Source organism: Ambystoma mexicanum, chromosome 4q, assembly GCF_040938575.1.
Source record: "Ambystoma mexicanum isolate Mex_15411 chromosome 4q, UKY_AmexF1_1, whole genome shotgun sequence".
Lineage (NCBI taxonomy): Eukaryota > Metazoa > Chordata > Amphibia > Caudata > Ambystomatidae > Ambystoma > Ambystoma mexicanum.
In genome coordinates this window covers 365,570,199-365,597,636 of record NC_090928.1, presented here as the reverse complement: position 1 = coordinate 365,597,636, position 27,438 = coordinate 365,570,199, and the positions used below count along the sequence as shown (strand labels likewise).

The 27,438-nt window shown below is 45.4% G+C and overlaps 1 protein-coding gene across 2 annotated transcripts in view; it reads left to right on the top strand.

Moving 5' to 3' along the window:
- Window positions 1-27,438, top strand: part of HEATR1 (HEAT repeat containing 1) — a 1,158,897-nt gene that overhangs the window by 32,733 nt on the left and 1,098,726 nt on the right. For both annotated transcript variants that reach the window (XM_069607931.1, XM_069607932.1), the window contains exon 2: window positions 10,152-10,314. In XM_069607931.1, the coding sequence (XP_069464032.1) occupies window positions 10,173-10,314 (142 nt within the window). In that variant the 5' untranslated portion in view covers window positions 10,152-10,172. The remainder of the gene's footprint in view (window positions 1-10,151; window positions 10,315-27,438) is intronic.

Below are 27,438 nucleotides of genomic sequence, written 5' to 3'. Positions count from 1 at the left end.
CTAACTTGATTAAAAATGAGAGGCAGCCATACCCTATTGCTAGCATACAAAACACTGCTGGCGAGGTGCTGACGAGTGAAGAGGGGATAAATGGAGAATTTGCCAAGTTTTATCAGACACTGTATTCAAACAAAGCTAGGAAGACGACTACTGAGAGTAGAACTAGGGCTCCCTAAACTTTTACTCGAGAGTAAAATGGCACTAGACCAGCCGGTCACTGCAGAAGAAATGAGTGAGGCAATCCTGGGGCTAGCGTCGGGCAACACACCGGGCTCCGGGTTGGGGGCTGAATTCTATAAGGAGCTCCGCACGGAACTGGTCACCATAATTTTGGAAACCTGGGAGGAAGCTCTAGAGGGAGGCATATAACTCCCGACGATGAGGGAAGCCATTATCACTGTACTCTTTTCCCCCACCAAACCCTGACGCTCTCCTAGCAACATGTCATCCTACAGGCCCCTTTTGCTCATCAATGTTGATGCCAAGATTTTTGCTGAAGTACTGGCTAATCGAATGTTGCCCATGGTCTCCACTCTAGTCCATCCCGATCGGAATGGTTTCGCGCCCCAGAGGTCCACCGCACTGAACCTCCGGAGACTATTTAGTATAATAGCACAGATCGACCCGAGCAGAAGCGCAGCAGCTGTAGCCCTTGACGCCGAAAAGGCGTTCGATTCTGTATCATGGGTCTACATTTTCACGGTTTTGGAAGCGTTTGGGGTGGGGCCAGCATTTATCAGATTTGTAAGACTGCTCTATAGTGCTCCGGGTGCCAAAGTCTGCACAAATAGAAGCATCTCTGAGATGTTCCAACTGGGTAGGGGGAACTCGACAGGGTTGTCCCTTCTCGCCCATCTTGTTTGCCCTAACTATTGAGCCTATGGCAGCTGCTGTTTGGCTGAGGCACAGGGACAAGGAAATTAACATGAAAGGCTCTATCCAGCTAATACCACTTTATGCGGACGATACGTTACTCTATGTCCGCGAACCAGAAGTAAACATAGCACCCATTATGACTGACATACATGATTTCGCGGATTATTCAGGATACGTCATCAATATAACCAAATCGGAAATATTCCCGCTCACACCCCACACTAAATGCCTTGTGAACACCTGCGGCCTTAAATGGTCGGACCAATGTATTAGATATCTCGGGGTGTTAGTGTCTAGGACCAGGCAAACCCTTTACACAGACAACCATGAGAAGGCGCTGCAAACATTGGACACCAAGCTACAGATTTGGGGGCACCTCCCTATATCCCTGTACGGCAGGATAGCCCTACTTAAAATGATAGCTCTCCCCAAGTTACTATATTTTTTGGTAAATATACCCATATGGCCGGGTAGAGACTTTTTCAAGACTACGGTTGCTGGTAGTAACCTTTATATGGAACGGGAAGGCAGCCAGAATCGGGTGGGAGAAAATGACAGAGCCCTACGACACCGGAGGAATAGCGGCTCCAGACTTTGAGCTCTATTACCTGGTCGCACAGTCACAGTTTGCAATATATTGTTACGAGGAACCTGGGGTTACACCACACACCTGGGTGGAAGCACAAACAATATTCCCAGCGGACATTAAGTCGGTCCTATTTAATTCACGCCATAAAGACACGTGTGATTACGATCCAGTTAGCTGCACGGTCAGGGCCTGGGGGGCATTATTTAAACGACTGAAGTTGGAAACACCATACAACCCAGAAGTCCCCTTGTGGAATTTTCCGGACATCCCCCCCCCCCCCCCCCCCTATGTCAGATCTGAGTATTCAGGAAAGCCGGGACCCCCACATGGAAATAAAGGTAGGCGATATGTTTATAAATGGTAAATTTGCAACCAGAGAGGACTTTACTAGAGCAATGGGGGATGGGCCACTCAAAATACTACAATACTACAGAGTAAGGGCCGCATTTCAGAAAAGATGGCCAATGTTCCCAGATGAACCCCCTCAACACCCCTGTACACAACACGTCACAATGAAGGCTGGACTGGGCATTTCTAAACTATATGGGGCAGTACAGGCCCACACCCCCTCGGTGAACCGGGTCAAAGACAAATGGGAGATAGACTTGCAAATGCCTATCCCAGAGGACAAATGGAGCAGATACTGTTCACTCACAAAAAAGGTTTCATTGAATGTAGGCTTACGTCTGATACAATTTAAACTTCTAAATAGGTTATACTATACGCCAGCTAAAATGGCAAAATTTGCTGCGGAACATGGGGGGGGGGCGGAATGCCCCAAGTGTGGGGCCCTACATGCGGACTCCTTTCACATGTAATGGAAGTGCCCGGCTCTCCTGAAATTCTGGGGAGAGGTGGCCGAAATATTGACTGAAATTACAGATACCCCCACAGCTGACCCCCCCCCAGAAATATTTATTTGGAGACATTGGCAAGTGCTCGGAGAAAACCAGGAGGCTATTTAATATTGCATGTGCTGTGGCTAAGAAATGCATCCTGCAGGCCTGGAAGATGCCTGTGCCACCAAATGTGACCACGTTCCTCCGCGAACTTACATACATTAATGAATGTGAGGAACAATTTGTTTTGACTCTGCCGGGGGCAAGCCGACCAAAAGACATATGGGGCCCCTTCTGAACCTATCTGTGTGATTTGCTCTCGGATGACGAAATGTCCATATAATGCTGGATGTAAATGTTCTCTTTGCCTATCGATCTGTATTTTCTTGATGGGATATGATGCTGTAACTGTTGAGACCACTGTTGAACAATAAAAAGAGTTTAAAAAAAATGTCATCAAGGTAGACGATAACAAATAGAAACAGCATGTCAGAAAAAACCCGATCCTGTGAAAACAAAATCACAATATCGAGGCCAAGTACCCCAAAAGGAAATACACCGAACACGGGTTACAAAGGAACATACAAAGTACTGTATTTTAGACTGAATCCAGTCAATAAGAACAGAGCAAAAATCAGATGGCTGTCGGCCCTCAGTACAACACAACGAACTCCAGCGTTGTTCGATGGGTTCAGTGAGAGACGCTGTACATTAGAATGCATTGGCTTTTTATACTTTTTGTGAGCACGATGTCCAGCCCACTTCGGGTTACTATTCCACTAATACATCACTGATCTAGGGTTCATGCCAAGTCTCGCACATCCGCATATAACTGGTTTGATTTTAATACATATATCAACAAGCCTATACGGCAACTGTGTATTCTGGGATTTTCCATGTAGGTTCTTAAACATTAATACAATGTAGTTAAACAAGTGTTCTACGTTCAGTATTTGAATACATTGTCTTTATCGTATATTCGTGGATTAGTTTCATTGCACGAGTAATCCCTTACACACAGGTTAACGAAGGACAAGGTCTCAGTTCACAACCTCAACAAGTGGCCTGCAGGCAAGTTGCATATTAGCTACGTACAGAGGTCAAGATGGCCATGTTGTATTTTGGAATGACATCGTCTACCATTTTAACTCACAGGGTGACTTTACAAAGCAAACCTAAAATGGCGGATTGACCTAAAATGGGAGCTTACATTGATTTTAAGGTCAGGACCTTGCAACACGGATTCCTTCGCAAGCGACTTACGAGCAGCTTGGCGTAGGCCAATATACATATATTTATTGCATTAGGAGGCACGATATAATTTCTCTTTTGACAATCCATGAAACGTTGGAATACAGCAGGAGCGTTTGCTAAGCCAAATGGCATTACCAAATATTCATAGTGACCAAAGGGGGTCCGAAAGGCCGTCTTCCATTCATCGCCTTCCTTGATGCGAATCAGGTGATTAGCTCCTCTCAAATCTATCTTAGTAAAGATCACAGCTCCGCGTAAAGCCTCCAGGATGTCCGAAATGAGCGGCAAGGGGTATCTATCCTTCAAGGTGCATTTGTTCAAACCTCGGCAGTCCAGACATGGACAGAGTTCCTTGGTATCCTTTTCAGGTACGAAAAACAGAGATGCTCCGGCAGGGGACTTGGATGGACGAATTGTTCCATTGGATAGGTTGGTGTCTAGATATTCGCACAAGGCAGCTTTCTCCGGTTCTGATAGAATAAACATCCTTCCGAAAGGAATTACTGCATTCTCTTGTGTGTCAATGGCACAATCTTCAGGGCGATGAGGGAGTGATTGAACAATGGCAGAAGAAAATATATCCGAAAATTGATGGTACACCTCGGGTACCTGTGTGATGGCGGAGACTGATGTGTTGTGGATGAGGAAGCCTGACTCAGGATGACTGTTTAGGTTCCCCAGATAGACGTGAGTGAGACAAAACTCGGAACCCAAGAACAAAGATCCAGCTGCCCAATTGATATATGGATTATGTTTCCGTAACCATGGCATGCCAAGCACTATGGGGTAGTGAGCTGCCTTGATTATGTCAAAATGCAACTTTTCTTGATGGTTGTGAATAGAGAGCATGAGCTCGGAAGTCTGTTGCGTCATGGGTCCAGAAGATAGGGGTCTTCCGTCGATTCCTTCCACCGCCTGGAAAATTTCCTTGGTTTCTCGGGGAATATGATGCCTTTGTGCCCACTCGTCATCAAGGAAAAGATCCATGGCACCACAGTCCACCAAGGCCAGGATAGAAACTATCTTTGTTGGGTGTTGAAAGGTTCACTTGGAGTAGCACTAAGGTATTGCTTAGAGAACAGTCTTGTGTAGGTGAAACGCTGTAGCATGATTCTTTTTCCCGAAACTGGGCTCCATTCAGCATCGGGAGTTGGTGTTTCCCGAGCGTTGTGGAGGGGCAATCGGGCAATTTTGCACTAAATGTTTGTCTGAAGCACAGTACATACAGAGACCGTTATTGATCCTTCAAGTCCTTTCCTGGGAAGTGATTGGGCCTCTCAAGGATCCAAGCTGAATAGGTTCTGGCTCGGACTGACCCGGAGTTGGTGTTTCCTGTTCCCTGGGACTGCTATATTCAGGTGGAGATTTGGGTGGCAGGTTCTGTGTCTTCTCTGCTTTTCTCTCTTGTATCCTGAAATCGATCTGTAAGGACTGGTCTAAGAGGGCCTGGTAGGATGCCGGGCGGGCTACCCTGGCTAATTCATCCTTGACTTCTTCGCTTAATCAGCGTCTGAACAGGGTAAAACAGGCTTCTGGGGTCCAGTTAGCATCTTTAACCAATTGTTTGAAACGGGTAACATAATCCAGCATGTCCTAGTTTCCCTGCTTGAATTCCAGCAACTTTTCCTGGGCGGAATACACCTGTTCGGGGCGGTCGAACATGGCCTTCAGGGCAGAAACAAATTCATCGGAATTGTCGAGTACCGGATGCCCAGCGGACACTAAAGGGATGGCCCAAGCCAGTGCATTGCCGGATAGATGAGAAATCATGAATCCCACCTTTGCTCTGGGGGTAGAGAAGTAGTATGGTTTGAAGGTGAAATTAACCAAGCATGAATCCAGGAAGGGGCGTAGGGTCTTTGGATTACCATCATATTCGTCCACAATGCCTCTTACCGATGCACTCTCCTGATATGCCGAATCCCTGGACAAAACGAGCTGTTTTAAGGCCGCATTTTCAGGTTTAATGTTATGTTCTTCAGTAGCGAGTTCCTGCATACCTCTCATTAGGTATTGAATGGCTGCCTCCATATTGGAAACGGTAGTAGTCTGCTAGCGTCTCAAACTGTCAGAATCCGAGTCTTCGGATTCGTGACTCACCTGTTTGTTTCTTGTGGATCTCTTCTTGGAGTTTGGGGTTTTCTTTTTCCTGGACGAGCGTGCCTTGTAGAGGTAAGGTCTAGAATCTTCTGAATCCAGTCTGCTGGGCTTCGGTGAGCGTGCTGGACACTGACTCCCGGTCGCGGCGGCTCCGGGGCTAGGAAGACGTTCAAAGTTCCTGGAAGGGTCTGGGATGGAACAAGGACTCGAAGGAACAAGGACTCGAAGGAACAAGGACTCGAAGGAACAAGGACTCGAAGGAACAAGGACTCGAAGGAACAAGGACGCGAAGGAACAAGGACGCGAAGGAACAAGGACTCGAAGGAACAAGGACTCGAAGGAACAAGGTAACGAGGCTCCGAATATGTGAAGGGGGTAGGAGACCGGGAAGGACAGGAGGCTGGGCACCAGGATTCACAAGGGAAAGGAGAAAGGGCTGAAAACTAGAACACAACTTGCCGGGCGAGGTGCAGGCAAGCGAAGCGTTGAGACGCGCGGAAGCACGGGGGCGTGTCTGTTTTCAAGGAAGCGTGTGTCAATACGGAAGACTAGACCGCGCTGAATCCTGGCGTCGGCCATGTTGAAAGTGAACGGAGTATGTGGTTGACTGAGGGACCAGGCAGACCAGAAGGGTCGACATCGCCGATTCATGACAAAAAGTACTACAAAAAATGCTAAAAAGGTACATATACAAGTAACCAGAAATCCCTACTGTTAAAGACTAGGGTGATACAAAACTATCCCCATGCACTGCATTGTAAGATGCTGTGTGCACTATAAGAAAAGTTACCAAAAAAGTAAGACAAAACGGAAACCTAGTTTCCCAGTATTGATGGTCTGAAGGACTGATACGTTTTTCCATGACAAAATAAGCAAAAAGGCCAGGGAAATGAAGCTGCCGGCTTCATTTCTCTGTAAAAAGTCAGGACAGGTCAAAAACAAAAGCAAAAGCAAAAGCAAGAATGTTGGGGGTCCATAGCATATGGAAGAAAAGTGGCCTAAAAGAGAGATCTTTACTAACCGTGACCAACTCTGAAGGGAGGGGACACTGCCTAGTTTTTTTTAAAATAGTTTTTCCAAGTCGTAGGGCTAGTTTATAGGATAGGTTTGGACAGGGGAGCAATTTATTTATTTGAATTTTTATAAACCCCGCCCCATGCCCGAAGGCCTCAGGGCGCACAAAGAACAGAACAGACGAACATAAAAATGGAAAATGGCCAGGAAAGTATGAAGTGCAAAAAGGCATCATAGATAACGATAATTAGTCAGTCAGGAAAATCAGTCGGGTGCAAGGTTGAAGAGAAATGTCTTCAGCCTTTTTTTTTTTTAACTCGGTGGTTGTCGTGACAGCTCTGAGGGAAACATCAAAACCACGGCCGTCTGCCTTAGCCAGCCTAAAGCAAGGCTGCACATGTTTACGTTGGTTCTGAGATTTGAGAGTACGAGATGGAGCGTAGTGTAGAACGTGGTCAATGAGATATTTAGGGACTATGTTGAGGAGACATTTGTGAGCCAACGTAAGAAGCTTGTGAGTAACTCTGTGCTTCACTGGAAGCCAATGAAGTTCCCGTCTGGAAGCAGTGATGTGCATTCATTTGAGGGACCTGTGATGGCACATACTGCCCCATTTTGGGTTCTCTGAAGAAGGGATAGGTTAGTCTGAGAGCTACCACTCAGGAGACTATTACAGTAATCCAAACAGGAGTTCACAAGAGCGAAGGCTAGGGTGGCTGCATTCTCGTATGACAAAGGGCCGAATATTACTGAGTAGTTTGTTGACAAACCCACAGGAGCTCCGAGTCTGGGCAACATGCTGGTTCATAGTTAGCTCAGCGTCCAAAATGACGCTGAGGGTTTTCACTTTTTTGGCTACCGGAATAACGGCATTAAGAATTGTAAAGCTGACTTATTCATGGGGGTAAGGATTTAAGTTTAGGGCTGCAAGCCACGATCAGAAGTTCAGTGGCAGTATCTGAGGGCAGACAGGCTCTGTGCACTCCACACTCACTCTACCTGATGCACGTTCTGTTGCACTCTCAGCGTCTTCCTTCCTTCCTCCTTCCTACCTGGATCGCATGTACATAGCTTCTTGGGATCATACTGCTCAGCCACCTGCCACCCAATCCAACACTCCTAACTGCTGTGCTCAGTCTGACACTCGTCACATATATAATTCAGGACAAAGCAACCCGGCAAAGCATAATCCAAGTTGGGATGCCTATCTGATAATCCAGAGATTTTCCTGTCATGACTTTCATACCCCAGGTAAGGTAGATAACTCCCACAACAGTGACCACACAATATGAAGGCCTGACAACCGGACAAAGGGACACCGCTGGAGCATCAGCTGATGGTCTGGTATAAAGATTCTTTAAATTCCTCCCACATCGATTCATATATGCAAACACTGCCTTTTTTCAAAGGGGATATTCTCACCTGCCGATAAGTTTGCAACATCTACAATCAAATCTTCTTGAAAAGCCTTCTTGTTACTCTTCCAAACTTTTAGAATTTCCTTTTAGGCAACCTTTAAGCACCTATATAGCCATTCCTTTGTAGGATCAAGGGCTGCGGTACTATGCAAAAGGGTGTCAACCAAGTGGCTCTAGGAATCGTGTAAAACATCACCCATTCCAAATGGGACCATACCGCTCAAGTACCCGCCGACTCGCTCACAGCCGCAGAACAGGTGTTGTAGATTACCTTTCTCCCTTTTGCACGCCCAGCACAAGTCTGAAGCCATTAGACCACACTTAAGCGTTTTGACTGGTGACCAGCAAGTGATGAACAGGAGCTTCTGCTGAACCAGTCTGAGGTTGCGGTCCAGCTTCAGTTTAGCTGTGTTTGAACAAACAATCGGCCCGTCCCCTACAGGGATAAGGATTTGAAGTTGTAACTCCAAGCTCAATCTAAAGGAGTCGTACAGATATGGGGGTTGATCACTTGTAGAGTCTTGCAGCCAAAAGGGTCTAGACTGCAAGAGAAGTACGGGCCCTTACACTGTACCTCCTGGGTTTACAACAAGCCTAAAAAGTGTGCACACCTGTTAAAATTCTTGGCTCTGGGCTTGCTAGCAGCAAAGCTTAATATTGCTATGGATTAGGCAAAAGAGTAGGCAAACCTTTAACACTAGGTTCAGAGATGCACAGAATGGGGTGCTAGAAGAGCATGATTTTTGAATGGTCGATAGGCAAGCGGAGGATTAAACAACAAGATGCCTAGTGTGGCCTAGGGACGTTGATGAAATGGTTTGGGATTATGATTGAAGGCCACTATGAATGCATTTGCAACATGTATAAAACACGTTCTTGTGCTAGAGAATGCATCTCTTGCATTGACTTGATATACGTCGTTGGGGATTGATGTAAATGGGCTGCGTCCAGGTATATGATTAAAGGGATAGTGTTTGCTTCTCATGTACTGCACCCATTTTACTATGTTGCTCAAATGATTACATCGCGATCTTTTTCGGTAATTTGACATTATCATGACATACTAATAAAAGGATGTATTAAAAAAAATACATCCTTACCAATGTCGGCGTACTACTACCCCAAAACTATTAATGGGGGAATCGGTGTGAGCATATGAACTCCTGCACAGCATTATTGGTTTCATCCCTGACACCAGCTCTTACACGGCATATGAGTTACCATATTCATTCATGCTCATGCTGCTCCTAGAATTGTGGTCCCCTCTCCTCCGCTTTACCCAGCCTAGCCAACTAGAGTAAGTACCCAACACGCACACAAGTTGCTTTGTAATACCATGAACTTTAGACACCCTTCCAATAAGTGCACTCTGCGTTTGTCAGGAATAACGCCATACTGTAGGCGCATATTGTCTCTATAGTCTCTTTGCCAGTTCTATGTTCATTCCTGCTAATTTAGCTAGGGGCTACATCATCATAGCAAACAAAAGCAGGAAAGTGGGCAACTCCATCCTGTCCCTTGCTGTACCCTCCATTCTTGGAAAATGATGTTCCGGTCATTATCCTAGCGAATGGCTTTGTGTATAGAGACCTGACCAGTGCAGTTAATCATGCCCTCAATTAATTGCCTCCATAGACCGGACTATAAATCTCCAGCCCACAAAAACCAGTGCATTTATGTCGTCCAAGGGGATGATGGCATAGCTGCCATTTGCCTCTTCTTCTATTTCACACATTATGTGCATTACTCTGAGTAAATTAATCCTTGTTACTGCATAGAATATACTTAGTTTGATTGTGTAAAAATAACGAGAAAAGTGACTGCAGACGAGGCCTGTACAAACAATTTTGTTCTGTTAAAGAAACTCGCATCAATCTTTTAAACTTCGACCGTATCAGTTTCTCGCTAGATTAAATTATATTGCGTAGAATAGTTATGCAGCATATTTCATTTTGTATTTGAAATAGATAAACTAAATGGAAATGGGCATGCTGCTGGATATGGTTGTAATAAAATGTCATGTTTTCCTTTTCTCAAATCTTATTTCATTCACTCCAAAAGGATCTCAAGGCATCCACAGCAATGACTTCCCTTGCACAGCAGCTAAAACGTTTGGCTCTTCCTCAGACGGACCCCAGCCTCCTGGTCCGAAAGGATGTTGTATCCTTGCTGTTCGATTGTAAAGAAGCTGCTAACATTGATCGTGACACATTCTTTGCCATAGGTGAGTGCCTCTTCGCAACAAACCTGTTGTTTTATAATTGTACTGATCTGACACGGGCCCATGTAATTTGCCAAATTTTGGCACCCACAGTAATCCTTCTCTGAAAGGGTTTAGCTTTTTTATGCATTAAAAAAAGAATGCATTTTATTTTTTTTAAGGCTTGAATGTATTGCTTGTTTCTTTGACCAGATTTGTATTCCCAAAATAAAATTGTTTTAATTCAGTTATTTGGTCACTTCCCGATGTAGCTTGAATTATAACTATTTGTAGTGTTTAATATTGCTTGATATGACCAGCTATTAGTCAAATACTTCAATCCTCTGCACGGCATCTTGGGTGGACAAGCGGGCAGCGGGGACACTTCAAACGAACACAGTGTTCTTGGCTATTACCACCTACACAAACTAAGGTGGTGAGGAATGACGAGCAATGCCCCACCTTCACAATGCAAACTCTGCCACCCCACAGCTCAAACCCCTTCCAGCAGTCCCATCAGACCTCAAAATTCAACCACCTACACCTCAAAATTCAACCACCTATGTTTGAAGTTTATAGGCATCGCTCCGAACGTGTATTGTGTAAGTTTAGAAATTCATGATTCTCAATTTGCCGGCTACCAACTCTACAACCTACACACCTACTTTGGAAGATGGATGCAAAACATCAGGTGGGAAAGAGTGGGGAAAGAGTTCCACAGTGGTAAACTTCTGTTTGACCATGAACACCGAGCTCTTGACCCTACCATTTGCTTAAAACCTGGAAGGCGATGGAGTTCCGAAATCTACCACCTGTGGGGAAGGACATAGACATACTTTGCAGTACATGCTCTATTATGAATACTACCACCAAACTTGGGACATCCTTGAGTGTCAAGATATCTGATAAATGTTGTCTTATGTTACTCTGCTTTTTATACAGTGCCAGATCACCACTGTTGGAGTTTCAACGCGCTTGATACTTGTCTGTGGCATATTGTGTCCCCAAATGGGGTGCCCCAGACCTTCGTCCGCTTGAGGGATAGCGAGCAAAACTGAGGAATGCAAGAGGGGCGATTGGGATGAAAAGAGTGATATTTGAATCAATCGGGCAAAGGGAAGTGTTTGTGCAAGGATGGATGGATGGATGCATGCTAGTCCATTTTATATGGATTGTATTCTGTTTAAAGTTAGAGACAGATATTGCAAAGGATGGCAAAGCATTCAATTAATTTGCTTACTCGTTTATTCCAGTCGCAATAACTAACTTGTTCTATTAATGAACCGTACTTGTGGTACGGATGTCATGATTTGCTTTGAAGAATTTCTTTCAATGTATAAAATTGTAATATTTGTTTTCTTGACTGCAGCCTGCCTACCTACTGCAATTTTCAATATGTTATTCTTCTGTGTCCCTCTCAAATCTTGAATTAACACCTCTCATCCTAGCAGCTTGTTGTCACCTCTTTAGGAACTGCATTTAGCTGTGATTTAAAAGTCGGTTCAATTTGATATTGTTTACTTGCCAATGTCATTACGTTTTAAAAGTTAATCCTGCAGTATTTTTAAAATATAAAAACGACCATCCACGTGATGTTATGCATGGTTACTCAATCATGCCTGTTCAGTTACAACTGCTAAGAACGGATCAGCATGGTCTCCAAAATGTACTTTCAATACCCTCTTTGTTTATATTGTGAAGGTTTAGTTTAAGACATAATTACCTATAGCATAACACATTTGTATTTAGGCAGACCTTAAAAAATGCTTAAGGGTTTGAAATTTGATCCTGTTTGTAGCCGATAAGAGCCTGATTTAGCTTTTTGAAAATGTGTAAAGCACAACAAATCGCCTCGAAGAGGCGTCTAAGCACTCTCTCCAGATTGGGCTACCCTAAAAGCTTGCATGGGTATTTATCTCTAGAGCCCATTGATGTAACAAAGTTTGTTCCACAGCTTTGATGCCAGCACGATGAAAGCGCTATCCCCCCCAATTTTGGTATTTGATCTTCAGCCTTTCCAAAGGTTTGGAAGATGCTGATCTGAGTTGTCTGTCTCGGGTATACTGTGAAAGACGTCTGCAGTGTACTTAAGGCCCTTTTTGATAAAAAGCTTTATGAACCATGCATAGATCTGTTTGACCACAGGCAACCAGTATAAGTCTCGAAGGGCAGAAGAAATATGTTCACTCCTGTGTAGTTGAAATGGCAATTTTGCAGCTGCAATTTGGGTATACGTTGGTGGTCCATAAGGTTTTTTCTTTTATAAACCAAGCTAAATAGAATTGCACTAGTCAAGACCGCTAGCTATAAAAGCATTCATAAGTTGAATACTTGCTGTAAAAGTAAAGTAGTCCAAGAATCTTTTTAATTTGTAAAAGCAACTGACCCTGAGTTTGACTATCTGGATCTGAGTCAAATCAAACTTGTAGGTTATGAACTGATTTTGAGGATGCAGGACCCCAGGTAGCTGGCCAGGAACTTTATTGGTCTGGAAGCTGGTAGATTGGCTGAAGCAATATGGCAAGCCAAGCTATTTGTACTAATGTACTGGAATACCAGAATACCTCCTGAAGAAACTACAACAGATCCAAAATTCGGCAGCCAGACTACACCTCACCTGCCCTAAAAACATTACACTGGCTCCCAGTAAAACATTGCATCACCTTCAAAACAATGTGCATAACGCACAAGACGATCAGTGGACAAGGAGCAGAATTCCTACAAAATAAATATATATCTACAAGCCAACGAGATTCCTCAGGTCAAGCAACGAAACCCGCCTGGAACTTAAAACCATATCTTAAGAAAAAACTTGGAGGCACCTCCTTCTACCACTTATCCGCAAAAACCTGGAACAACATCCCAAAAGAAACACCAAATATCACCTAAAATTCAGGAAATTACTAAAAACCTGGCTCTTCAACACCACAGACTCACTGAAAACAGAAACAGAAAGAAAAATAATGACTAAACCTAAGAGGACACTGACAACACCCAGAACCAACTAAGAAACTCCCACCACAACTAGACCGGCAACTCCAAGTCAAATGGAACACAACACCCATTAAGACAGAATCAACAACCCCAGCCAATTCCAGCCAACATCATCATCACTCGCCCCATAAGTGCTTCCAGGTACCACACTGAGTTTTCTATATGTTATCAATCACCACACTTAAACTGAGCTGTGGACCTTAGCAGTTACACTGGCCGTATGAGTGGAAAAGGAAGGCAGGTAAGGTTATGAAGGAAGTTGATGGAAGTCCAGTACAGATGGGAAAGGGACTGGGAATACCGGACAAACCCAGATTAGGACAGAGGCGCTGAAATGTCCCCACACCGCTTGTGGGAAGATTACGCTAACCCAGCGCCTCACTTCAAGACACAAATGCAAACTAACCAATCCACTAACAATTTCTCCCTCTGCATACACCTCTCAAACTCCAAACAAAACACAAACCTACGCACAACAAACTGCACAAACTTCACTACATTGCAACAACAAAACAAAAACACACATAGACTCACACAACAGTACACGCCGACTACCGGCCGCAAACACCCCAGGCCCAGCCAACGGAACCACCGGGCTGAGGCTGCCAACAGCACATCACTGCTTTCTTGCACTTTTCCAGCCTCATCCCACTAACTCACCCTCCCTTTCCCCTTTTTCAGAGCCGTCAGAGCGCCAGGGGACCACTCCGGTGGTGACGGCGCGCAGTACAAATGTCCTTTAACATTTAACAGTTACATTTTTTTGTGCGTTAAGGTGTCAACAATTCAGACATCCAGGACCAAACTTTCTCTGTGCATTGTTTATCAGTTTGGTTGGGAACGGCACCTCCCAGCCGAAGGATACATGGTAAATCGCAGATGGAAACCATCGATTAGATCTGTCAAAGGGTTCATCTGTAGGTTAAATGGGAGAGTGCTCATGGAAGACCCCTGCAGTATTCCACAGGTAACGATGTTGGTTCAAATGAAAAGGGGGGGGGGTATTGGTTGGATTGGTCAAATAAGAGTTAGCCCCATTTCAGGACATACCTCATATGCCAATGCTACATAATTGACCTAGGAGGATATTGTGGTCCACAGTATCGAAGGCTGTGTAAATATCTAATAGGAGGAGTATGCTCATTCCACCTAAGTGAATGCAGACACCTAAGTCATCTAGAGTTGCTGTGGTACTGATTCAGTACTTGGTCTGGGACGAAAACTAGCTTTTTGATCGTGGCGCTAACCGTTAAAGTCCACAAAAGCGTGTAGCTGTGATGTCACCGAAGGCCACCATAAGCTTTGGGAGTTGAGAAAGGGGGTGGGGGTAGGGGGGGGGGGGGTAATTGGCTAAAATGTATGGATCCAGTGAAGATTTGTCAATTGAGCGTTACACCAGCCCTTTTTAGAGGATTAGGTGCCATTTCTGAAGACCATGACGGGTTGAGGATTTTACAGCGATCAACTGCAATACAATAGTGCACAGTCTTAAGAAGGCTATCTGGATGGGGGTCCTGGTGAGACTGACTGTCTTTATTTGACCATATATTGATTAGAGCACATTCTCAGGCATCTCGGCAAACGAATCCAGAATGTTTGCTGGCTCACTGCTGCCAGGCTCAGCTCTGAGACGAACGTCGGGATCTCCTAATGGAGATGCAGTTGAGAGTTGTGCTCTATCGATTTTTCTCTTTAAAAAAAACAAAAACGCTGACTTGTCGCAGAAGGATTGAGAAGGCGTAAAACAAGATTTGAAAACTTCTGGGGTACGGAGCTCATGCAATATTTTAAAATCCTCCTTATTGCTGTTGGAGTTTAAGTAGAGCAGTTCTGAATAATTTTTTTTTTATTTTTTTTTTTAGATTGCTGATGAAGCAATTTTTACACAGATACCTGTCTCGGATAGAGCTGTCTAGTGGGTGCGTTTCGGTTTTTCCTCAATCAGCATTTAATCTGCCTGGTGGTTTGTTTGTTTCTCTTGGGTTTTTATTGTGCCAAGGATTCCTTATCTTATGACCCTTCGGTCTAGATGGACACCCAACCGGCCTCCTGGACTTGCATACTTTCCTGACAACCTAACAGCACTACCCACAAGCCAGCTCGATATGGGTTGCTAGCAGGGACTTGGCCAACTCTACCTATCTTCGTATTAGCTAAAATGCACACATGAATGTTTTCACCTTAGCTGGGGCCAGAATGTCTGCCACTGAAAGTATTTTACCCCAAGAAAGCTGTAGCGAAGAAAGATCTGAGCAGTTGAAACATCCCACGGATAGTTTTGCATTTGGGAAAACACCTTATGGAAACTGGCCTCACAGATAATATTCCATTTATGCAGTAATTTCTGTGTAAAGCTGCCACAGACAGAAGGAGTAGGTGCGTCTGAGATTGTAAAAGGTACTAGGGCATTAATCTGACGAGGGGAGAACGAGACCTAGAGACCTCCACTCAAGAGATAATTTGTGAAGAATTGATGCAGTATATGACCTGCCAAGGTGTGTGGCACCTTCCTGATCCAGACCAAAACCTCTTAGTAGATTGCTCTGTAATCCTACTTGACTGGAAGGTAATTGAAGCTAAACATTGAAATCCCCTAAGTATGTTCAGCCTGGAGCAGAAAGTAACCAGTTGTGGGATTGCATTGCCAAATTCCTCTAAGAACTTGGTTGCAGAGCTTGGGGGCCGTGGATGACTGCAAAGTCAATTGAGGTGCTCTAGTTTACCAGGCATTTAAGATGCAGGTCATCGGCATTACCAGTAATAATTAAGCTTTTCTTAATATTAGCACATTTTTAAACCTCAAATACCCAGCCTCCAGTTTTACCTACGGTTTTCAACCATGGCACAATATGTTCATCTGACGACCTAGAATGAGATGGTGAATAAGAATGTATTTATTAGTATTTTGTTTACTGCAGATTATTCATGGAGTTATGCTGCTTACCTGGCTTTGTTCTTATTCGGATGGATAGCAAAGAATCCTGTCTGCCATGTGTTTCAGTGGGATTCTGGCATACATGGTTACCTTGGTAGACACGGATTCGTGCATTATGTAAGCCAGTAGATCCAGTGTTCACACTCAAGAATCCGGGAAGCCCTAATATATGCCAGTATCCCATGAATCTGTGGTTAACCGAAGGGTCTGCGATACCTAGGCGTATTCCATAGCTTACTTGTTCTCTTCTGGTTCCGAGGCGAGGCGTTTCTCCCCTGAACCACCCACCCTGACCCGTATATTCGCTACCCACAGATGAAGTGAAGTCCTGCGGCACCATCCGGCGGCCCAAGGGGTGCTTGTGTACTGTTTGCCGAGGTCCCCGGTTGAGAAAGCTGCATGGCACGGGGGAATCGGCAGCAGAGCAGGGCTCGGCATCAGGGGGCACAGTAGCATTTCCAATGAGGTCTGCAGAGCGACTAGCCCTAATTTGTCAAAGGGCCATTGGTCTGAACTAGTAACAGGTGTGATGTATCTAGCCTCCTGAGCAGTGCGGGTAGGCGCACGGCCGGGGGAAAAGTACAAAATCCAGGCACCCAGACCACGGATAAAGCCACTAGCGGAGGGCTGAACAGAGCTCAGTAGGCACAGACTCACTAGGCACAGTGGGGAGACTTGTCAAGGTGGGCACTGTAAGCAGGGGGCAAGCTGCGGCTGTAGTATCGTGAGCCCTAGATAGAGGAGAGGCGGCTCTCTGAGGCTCTTTGAGGACACCTAGCCTGCCCTTGTCTTGAATCCACAAAGCTCAGTCCGGTATTAGGTGGACATATGGGCCCATGTGTGTCAGGATCTGGTTCCTGGCAACCTTTGACAGTCTGCACAGAGCCTTCCGTTTCAGAACTACTTTTCTGGGATGTTTCTCTTATGCAGAGGTACCTTTTGGGCTCACCGGTCATTGACTAATGCAATATAAGTAACTACGAAAGCAACTTGGATTTACCAGGGGCGCTGGTGGCTGGGACATCTGTCTACATGATGGATGGGCAGTCTGCTCCATAGAGGTGGGGGGTGAGAGGAAGGAACATATTCAGCTAGAGTGGCTGCTGATGGCTGATATCTGAGGGGCATATCAGCGTGGTAGCTTTGTGACAATAAGGAGTTCAGAACCCCATGATAGTGTAAGGAGCGGCCATTTCTGTCCCACCTCCAAGGAGTCATCTGCCACAACGATGGACACTCCTCAATGGTCGTCCTTGACAGATCTTTGCCACGGTACGAGGAGTGTGCAGGCTGCACAGAGATGGAAAAGGGGGCATGGTACAAGGGCGTCCTTCATGCCTGTGGGAAGGAGACCCTGGTACGCTCAAAGCAACAATACCAGGGGCAGGACTGTCCTTTGAGCAGGTGTTGGCAGCACGATAAGGCCAAACCACAGAAACAATAACCTGCCGTGGTATTTGGTCTGGAGGACTCCTCACAGGCATCGCAAGCCCCCATGACAGTAAACAAAGAGGATCTTGTGAGCGCCTGTTAGACTTTCAGTCGAAAATTACAGCTTTATTCCAGGAGCAATTCGCAAATCTGAGATTGGAATTTAAAAACTCTATGCAGGAGTTCAAAGGTGAGCACACGAAATTAGGAGAAGGGTGGACACCAATGACTGTGCACTGTCCACTGAAAATGGCTTTGTGAAATACTGCAAAAGGGTGCAAAAATACTTAAATGGAGACAAGTTCTAAAGAAAGCAACACTAATCAGGTCATAACATACATGAGCTATAATATAAACAACAATACACACTTCAGATCAGGAGGGGATGGGAAAAAACACTTTAAAATGGGCAAATGACACGTTTAAACTTGTGAATTTTGCAAATTTGCAGCAAACCTTTACTATGCAATATTGAAGAAAAATTGGTCAAATACACTGTTCCGCGATGCGGTTTTTAGTTGTGGGTGTAGCTAACGATGTTCGGTATCGGTGAGAGTTGAAATTTCGTTTCTATCTTTAAAACTGAAGGAGTTATAAAGGTTTTAGTGAGAGGGGTTTTTACAAAATAGGCGCGAAAACAAAAACATGCGCTTTTGAAAATGACATATGGGTTTGATTACACTATATTATGACTATGAAAAAGAGAATGCCACATATGGATCTTACTGTCGCGTGATCAGCATAACCCATCCCGTTGTGATTACTCTACTTCTTCCTGGGATTTACTTTTACTTTAGTTATTCAGAATCACTATTGAGTTATGGTTTTGGAACACAGGTGAGACAATCGGCGCAAGAAGGATTCTAAAAATACTGGAGTTCATAATAAAGATGGGATGGGTTTGAGATTGGGATCATACAATGCAGATATTTTTTGGATCACTTTTCTTCCTGTTAATACTTACAGAAGAAGTTATTAAATTGGACCATTGGATCTGGTCTACCCGCAGCAGGGCACCTCTAGCGGGATTGGATCAGCAAGGCGGTTCTGGTCAATTTGGACTGCACCTCAGACTGGATTTGGATGGGCCCCTTCTGGTTATTGGACACAGATAGCAGGATGCAAGTTTACAGCGGGCACGCCTTAATGGTAGCAAGTCAAGCTGAACCAGAATTAAAACTCTGCAATTGGGTCAGCTAACAATAATTTTGCAATGCCAGAGTTTGGATTCTGCAAAGAAATCTGGATCTTTCAAGGATTCTGGAGTCAGCTACAAGATGAAAAGTTCTGCAGTAAGGTGCTGCACGGATATCTGGGTGGGTTCTGGAAGCAGTCTTCTGGAAACAGTTTGTTCTATGTGTAGTGAAACTCCTATATTTATCCATGACACATTTTATGGCATGGGCAGAACTTCAAAACACACCTCCATGTCTGTGAGTGGCTACAGGCATGTGATTTGTAATGGTTTGCAGCCTGAACAGAGCTGTCATCCTATGACAGGATTTAGGAACTCCCACCTGGATTTTTACCCAATACATACTTTTGCACAAATGTACATTTCGACCATTATGTACCCTCATAAAATTGGACACATATACTTTATATTTGATTGTCTACATTTACATTCACCTCCCATCTTTGTGAGAGCTATATTGGTCATTCTATGGATTTTTATCAATTTTACCCATAACACTTTGGATTAATCATTTCTAATTTGATACAGCTCTGGGCGCTTATCAGTGGATCGTGTACATAAATTTGTAAGTTTTCAACATTAATAGTTTTGCCACAATCGGACATTTTTCATAACTTTGGTTCCTTAAATGGTACGAGTTTCGTCAATGTCTTCAAATCAAAAGGCTGAAAATAGTCTACCAAGATTCAGATTTATCCCTCTGTAGGTTGCTCAGTTAAAGAGTTTTAAACTTTAATCAAAAATGAGGATTTCACACCAGTCCTCCTGTGTAACCTCTCCTTTTCAGGCAGAAGCTGTCCAGTCCTTTGAAGTTCACTGAGAAACCTCCTCCACATCCTGCCCCTCCTTGCAGAGGTCAATTCTCAGCCTGTCCTTTGTTCTTTGGTCAGACAGCAGACGAATGTCTAATACAGCCCCATTGTGTTGTTTGCTGGCATTATGCGGGAACCATTAACAGCCATTAGCCTTCCTGTTCTCAAGGAAGTGTCAAGCGGAGATGTCAGTTTTCCCATGGCAGGCTGTCAGATCAGGATTACATAGTGGATTGGCCCCAGACTGGGCTCCTTGACGTTAAAGTCTTTTCATTTCAAATATAAAATATAAGCACAGTTTATAAAGGATTTAAACATTTTAAAAGAATTAGCCCTTTTGCAATTTCTTCCAGAAAAAGAAACCCCTTTAAATGGGTTTGACAGCTAGTTTCCTTAAGCAACTGTCGGGCATGGAGGCCTAGATTCCCCTGACTGCCTGGAGAATCCATGATTTCAGCACACTTTCCTTTCCATAATTCTCTGGGACAATGACTGAATATTTAAGGGCGTTTTAAGATTATGCCCTTCTGTGGCCTTGTTTCAGGTGACAGATGACAGCGGTGATTCCTGCTTTTACACCAATTTGCCTGTGTATGTGGCAGGGCGTGCAGCTCTTTTGGTGGTTTATGAACTCTGTGCAATTTTTCAGATTTAGTGCGCACAGGGGTTATTGCCTCCATTTTTGGCAGTTTTCTTTCCCCATTGGCAAAGGGGTGCAGTGTGGCGCATTGGCGTGGATAAAAATACTCCACAAGATGACAGAAACCAGAAGGCTTCTTTTGATTTTCAAGTAACCTGACCTTTGCACTGCCCTCTGCTTTGTGTGTAAATGTACCCAGGAAAATAAGAAAGCTGTTGTGTTTACAAGATTTTCATGCGTGAAAAGGCCTGTTAGGCACCTTATCTGGGGGCCCAAGTGCAACATTTTTTCAGATTTTCTCCTGAAGGGGTAGAGAATACATAGGGTTGGCCCGCAGAGGAAGGAATCTGGTGTTCACCCGAGGGACGTGCTAGCGGCCCTGACTTCATATGGGCAGTCGGCGGGCTCCCTTAGGATTAATGATGTTGAGGTCCAGCTGTTTCAGGCTTTAGCCTAAGCCACATTACAGAAAAGGAGAATGATGGGCCCAGTGGTGAAAATCTTGGTCCACGAAAAAGTGGCCATTCCTGTTTGGCTTATTATTCACATGGAAGGGGAAACATGTAGGATCACATCCTGCGATGAAGGAATGGACCTATTGTCACTGAATGATGATTCTGGACGGTCTGTCCCATGGGATACTGGACACCCAAAGGAAAAGACAATGGGAATGATTGTCGGTGCCAAGGGAAGAGGTACCCGAGCTCCGAATGGAATTGTTAAGGACAAAGAACATGGATGGTTGAAGATGGTCCGGGCACTGTCGCTGTCGGTGGATGCCGTTTGGCCTGTGATTTGGTAGAATGTGCATATTGACGATAATTGGTAGCTTTTCTGGACAGTTTATCACTGGGGATGGTGCTGGTAACACTTGGGGGTGACTGGGAGGGGGAGGTGAGGGGAGGGGAGGAGAGGGATGGCAATGGCCCTGGATCTGGAGTGGGGCCATTGCCTCTTGGGATCTAATAGGGAGTAGTAGTGGTGACTCCCACCAGTTTGGGGCTCAGGTCAAGTTTTCAGATCATGGCCTAGGATTTTTAGCCTGGGGTGTATTCATAGGATCTATGGTCTGACCTGGGTGGTTATTGTTGGGGACAGTTTGGTGAAGGTGGCAGGGGGTAACTGGCCTGATGACTCTATGAACGGAGCTGGGGGAGTTGTCAGGTGGGCGGATTTCAGGCATTCACATTGAGGATGTACCCAGATGTTATGTTATTTTGGTTCTATGTCATATCGACAGTCATTTTTACGACTGAAAAAAGTCATCGAAATTTGTATTTGTTATTTTTGTGGGTTCTCCCCAAAACCACCATTCCCTTTTTTTTGGGCTTCCGTCCCATGATCTCTTCTCTTTAGACTGTCAATGATTCTTAGTGCGCTGTTTTGGATGACTTGAAGATTAGCGCAGTCTCCTTTGCTGATCCCAGCAAGGAGGCTGCTGCAATAATCTATTTTAGAATTAATGATCGCTATGGCCATAGTCTTGCAATTCCTTTTAGAGCGAAAAGGGCGAATTTGAGCAAGAAGTATTAAGTAATATGCTGATGTCGATATTAAGTTGTTGACATGTGATCTCACGCTCAATGTTTGACCCCCTATGTCTTGACTTTCTTCTGAACCTTGATCTTACAATCATCGATCTGTAGGTGTTGATATTCTACACTCAGTCTTTGCAGTTTTATGTTAGATCTGATGATCATAAGTTCTGGTTTCTCATTGTTTAAAGCGAGACCATTCCTAACCATTCAGACCTGGATAGTAATTTCTGATGCTTGTTATATCTGCTTAGAATCACATGCTGTGCATATAGTCTGACATCCAGTGGTAACCGCAGAGTATTGCATCTTGTCTTTCGAGAATCGAAAGGGGACGTCGACATTGGTGTGCCTGTAACACTATCCCTAACGTGACATGTAGTATACCCAAAATCCCTCACACGTCGAGGTCCCTCAGATTGTTTTTCCCCCCGCCAGCTCTTCATAAAACATTTTGTTGTTGTTATATTTCCCGACCGTTGGTCATTTATTCACATTGTCACTGCCTTCGACGGCTGATTCCTGTGCCACTGCGGAAGACTGCTGACGGAATTTCGGCGGCTGTTGATCCGGTTGGCTCTGCCTTCTGGTCGGCCTTTACAGTAGGGAGAGTGGGGTCGGGGTGGTCATATTCTTTTCAAGAATGCCTTTCCTTTTCCCCCTCTCTATGTTCCCTGGGTTTGTCTTCGCTAGCACGATCCTGCGCTATGGACAGGACTCATTTAGATTTTGTCTTTGCTGTAAAATGAAATACCCGTGGAAAGACCAGCACCGTCGGTGCACAATTGTCTTCCCCCTCGACCACAACGAGGCGGTCTGTATGGCCTGTAAACTCCTACGTCATAAGGCTCTTAAGGAGCGCAGTTTGAAGCAGTGGCTGGTCTACGGTATGTCGCAGGCCAAAAGTAATTCCCCCGCTGCCACAGCTGCCGAATGTGACAAAGGGATTAGCGATGACCAAGGCTCCAATACGGAGGCCATTGGCTTTACTGCAGAAAGTTCTCGTTCCGCAGCGTCCGTCCCTGGCCCTGATAGGCACGACGTGAGTCCTGCTATGGGGACGACACATCCCGGCGACAGGAACGCACCCGGTTCCCACACTAAGCACACAACCCACGGTTCTGTTTCGGCGGTCCAGTTGAAGCGCTCCAAAGCACCAACGGGCACGTCGGATACTTCGGCGGTGCCCGCTGAACCACATGATCGGCAGCCCTGTCTGCAACTGCGACAGCGGCATGCGTCCGGGCAATCCAAAAGTAAAGGCGCTAGCATTAAATAACCCTCAGCCGTCACTCTTCAGAAGAAGGCGCTGACAACCGCTTAAGGCCCCAGTGGCACGCGGAATCTACCGTGCAGCCACTGGCTTTACCGCCACACCTCCCTGAAACCCAGAGCATCAGTGATAGTATTGCGAGGATTGCTTCGGCGGTTAAACGAAAGGAACTGTCGAAACAAACCTCAAAACAGAAAGAACTGGCGAAAGATGCATTTAAAGACACGTCACAACACCCGGAGCCTCGAAAAAAGTACTCCGAGAGCCCTTTGTCTTTATACAAGACTTTAGAAGAAAAATCTCGACGTTCTGAAGAGGCAATTCGTCAAGAAGATCCCTTTCCTCCCCTGGACTCCTCTGGTTCATCATCATGTATCGGGGAGAAGTTTGACGGTTGCATGAACAGACTGGAGAGGTTTGTTGAATTTTCAGAGGTTTGCGCCCAAGCGCCTCGTAAGGAACTTCCTTTTACGCCTATGGCTAAGTTTCAGAGGACCTTTGAAGACCCTCATGAGCAGAATGTTTTTGACCTTACAGATGACAAGGTGTCTATCAATACATACATACATACATATTTGATGATGATAAATTTGGGGACCCTATGGATGATCCTGCTGATCCCATGGACAATTGAGAAGACAGCCATCCAGTTGATAATCAACCCTGGGAGTCCCCTACTCCTCTCCGTACCCTGATTCTCTGTGTATGGATTCCCCTCCTACCACTCCAGTCCGTCAGGCCTCACCTGTGGATGATGAAGTGGTGTTCAACGCCAGCTTAAAGAAGGCAGCTGAACATATTCAAATTGCCACACAAGAGGCTGAGCAGGATTTGGATTTTGTAGAGGACCTACTGAAGGAAAAGCCTCCTGCCAGTCAGGCCATTCCCTTACTGAACTCTATGAAGAGACGTCTGGCGCCTTAATTGTTAACTCCAGCCCAGACCAGGGCGGTTAATCCCAGGGTAAGAAGTTGTTTCGCCCTTGTCCTACTGACCCCCTTTACATTAAAGGGCATGCCATTCCAGATTCTCTGGTAGTTACAACTACGAGAAAGAGGGCAGGTGTCCCCCTGTCTACAGGGGAGGCACCACCTGATAAAGAAGGCAAAAAGTTGTATGGACTGGGAAAAATGGTCACAACTGCTGCTGCATTCTCCAGCCGAATAGCCAACACCACCACTCTGTTGACTAGGTACTCAGATGTACAGTGGAATTTGTTGCAAGAAGGCCTTCAAGAAGTCCCCGAACCAATGCGGGCTAAACTGCTCGCGATTGTATCGGAAGGCAAGCAAATCGACCACAACATTCCGAAAACGATTTGGACGCTGCTGAAACAGCGGCAAGGACCTTGGCCCAGGGTATACTACTAAAACGGCACGCCTGGATGAGGAACTCTGGTTTTAAGCCTGAAACCCAAGCAGCCTTAATAAACAAGCCGGTTGAGGAGACCAACTTGTTTGGCAAGGCCGTAGACGAAGCACTTGAGACAGCTAAGAAGGAGCATGAGACTCTCAAAACCTTAAACAAGATTACCCAAAGACCTTAGCAACCAAGTGGGGGCGGTTCTCGTTCCTTTCGTGGGCAATCTCGCTTCTCTCAAAACCAGTATAATTCAGGAAACAACTGGTTTTCAGGACAAGGATCCAACACCACCACCACGGATCAACCTAGATGACAATGTTGTGGAAAGGGTAGAGGCCAGAATTCCACTCCTAGAGGCTCCCTGGCCTCAGGTCAGAAATGACCCTCCGATCCAGGTCCCCTCCTACCCCTTCCCGGTCGGGGACGTTGAACATCACCATAAGGGACCAGTGGGTGCTCAAGACCGTCGCCCACGGGTACTGCATAGAAATTTGCCGACCACCTCAGTTCGCTGAAATCAAGACGCCTGACGCTGGAACACCTACGCATCCTGCTGCAAGAGGCCGAGATCCTGCAGGAAAAGGGCACCATAGAAGACACCCCTCTTCTACAGGTAAACTAGGGTATTTACTAAGTGTACTTCCTTGTACCCCAAAAAGGATCTGACAATGCACCCTGTGCTAGACTTGCGCCCAGCAAACAAATTTGTCAAACCTCAAAAGTTTTTTATGGTCACGTTGCAGGAGGTAATACCTCTGCTGAAACGGGGATTACATGACAACCCTGGATAAGAAAGATGCATACTTTCATATTTCAATGTTGCCGGCGCACAGAAAATACCTAAGGTTCATGATAGAGGGCAAGCACTATCAGTTCAAAGTACTCCCCTTCGGCATTGCCTCAGCACCAAGGCTGTTTATGAAGGTACTGGCAGTGGCAGCAGCGCACCTACACAGACCATCAGTTCCGGTTTACCCTTATCTCGCCGACTGGCTCATAACAGGGGATTCCTATGGAATATGTCTGTTGAACACACAAAAGACGATAGACCTCTTATTCAACCTGGGATTCTCCATCAACGAGAAGAAATCCAGCCTAGACCCCAGTCGGGTCCACCAATTCCTAGGGGCACTAATTCGGACAGAAGACTGCCTCGTCTTCCCCTCCGAGAGGGTTCAAAACCTGCTGTTTCAGATCCCTCAATATGTAGCCGGTCGAGAGATGGCAGTACGCAAAGCCATGCGACTGTTAGGAATGATGGAGTCATGCATTTACTTAGTTCCTCACGCGCGTCTGCGCTTGCGTCCTATGCAAGAGTGGCTCAACAGACAGTGGTGTCAGGCCAGCGGACAATGGGAAGATCTGGTGGTTGTCTCGCTAACCCTTGTTCTCTCTCTGCAGTGGTGGTTGAGGGAAAACCTTTTGAAGGGGAAAACCTTCACCACCCGCAGTAGAATACACTCATGACCGACTCATCTCTCACGGGGTGTGTAGCTCACCTGCATCAGCAGACGAGCACGGCGTGTGGTCCTCAGAAGGAGCATCCAAGCACATAAATCTGTTGGCGCTGTTAGCCGTATTCAAGGCACTGAAAGCTTTTCAGACACAGTTACAGGGGAAGACAGTCCTGATTCTCACAGACAGCACCACTGTCATGTATTACTTGACAAGCAAGGGGGCACACCCACTCTCCAGGGCTATCCAAGCTGTCCCAGAACATTTGTAAATGGGCTCTCAGACACAGGATGTTCCTGTTGTCTCAACACATTCCAGGGGAACTCAATCTTCTAGCGGACATGCTCAGCAGAGACTTTCCACTGCCCATAGAGTAGAGTAGAATGGCGACTACACGAAGACATAGTCTCCAATGTTTTTGCCCAATGGGTTTTCCTAGAGATCGACCTGTTCGCAACTCTGGAGAACGCCCAATGCCAAGATTACACCTCCAGGTACCCCCAGAACCGATCCAAGGGGAATGGTCTCTGGATAACCTGGTCAGGGAAATTTGTTTACGCTCCATCTTTTCACTACTGTTCCTTCTCACAACCCACCTCATACTCCGGGTACTGCTCGCTAGTCTATGTACAGCATGTGATTCTAAGCACATGCTAGTCTATGTACAGCATGTGATTCTAAGCAGATTAACAAGCATCAGAAGACATGCATTACTCACCGTAATGGCATTTCTGATGATTGTATGTGTAAGTGCTTAGATTCACATGCGCCCACCCTTCCTTCCCGCTTGGATGCAAGGAACATAGACGTCTTTCTACTTTCTCGCTTTTATGTACTCGCGATAGTCATTGGGCTCCCTCATGGCAGAAAAAAATGCAATCGGAGAGACCTCGATACATGAGGGATTTTGGGTACACTACACGTCACATTAGGGATAGTGTTACAGGCACGCCCATGTCGAAGTCCCCTTTCGATTCAAGATGCAGTACTGGATGTCGGACTATATGAACAGCATGTGAATATAAGCAGATACAATCATATTAATAGTCTCAACCTCCTTCTCATAATCGACAGACAGTGGGATCATGCAATGTGTGTCACCTGCGTAATTTGTGAACAGCATGCCTTTCTCTTCTAGCATCTGAAAGAGCAGTGCTGTAAAGATGCTATATAATGAGGGCGATAAGCAAGCCCCTTGCGGTACACTTTAATGCATTTGCACGGGAGTTGCCTCAGCATTTGTAATGCTGATTCTCATAAATCGATCTTCTAACAGTGACTTAACCCAATCTGCTGCTTCCTTCGGAAACTCTGCCACTGTAAACAGTCTTTCGATTAGTGTAGGATGTTCTACTAAATCAAAAGTCGCAGATAGCTCTAATGACCTTTATCCGTGTGTTGCAGAATTCTGGATTTGAGGTCTAACACTTTTTCCGTTCCAAACCCTGGTCTGAAACCGGATTGCCATTTGTTCAAGATTTGACCAAATGATCTGAGACTTGTTCGTAAGCAACTG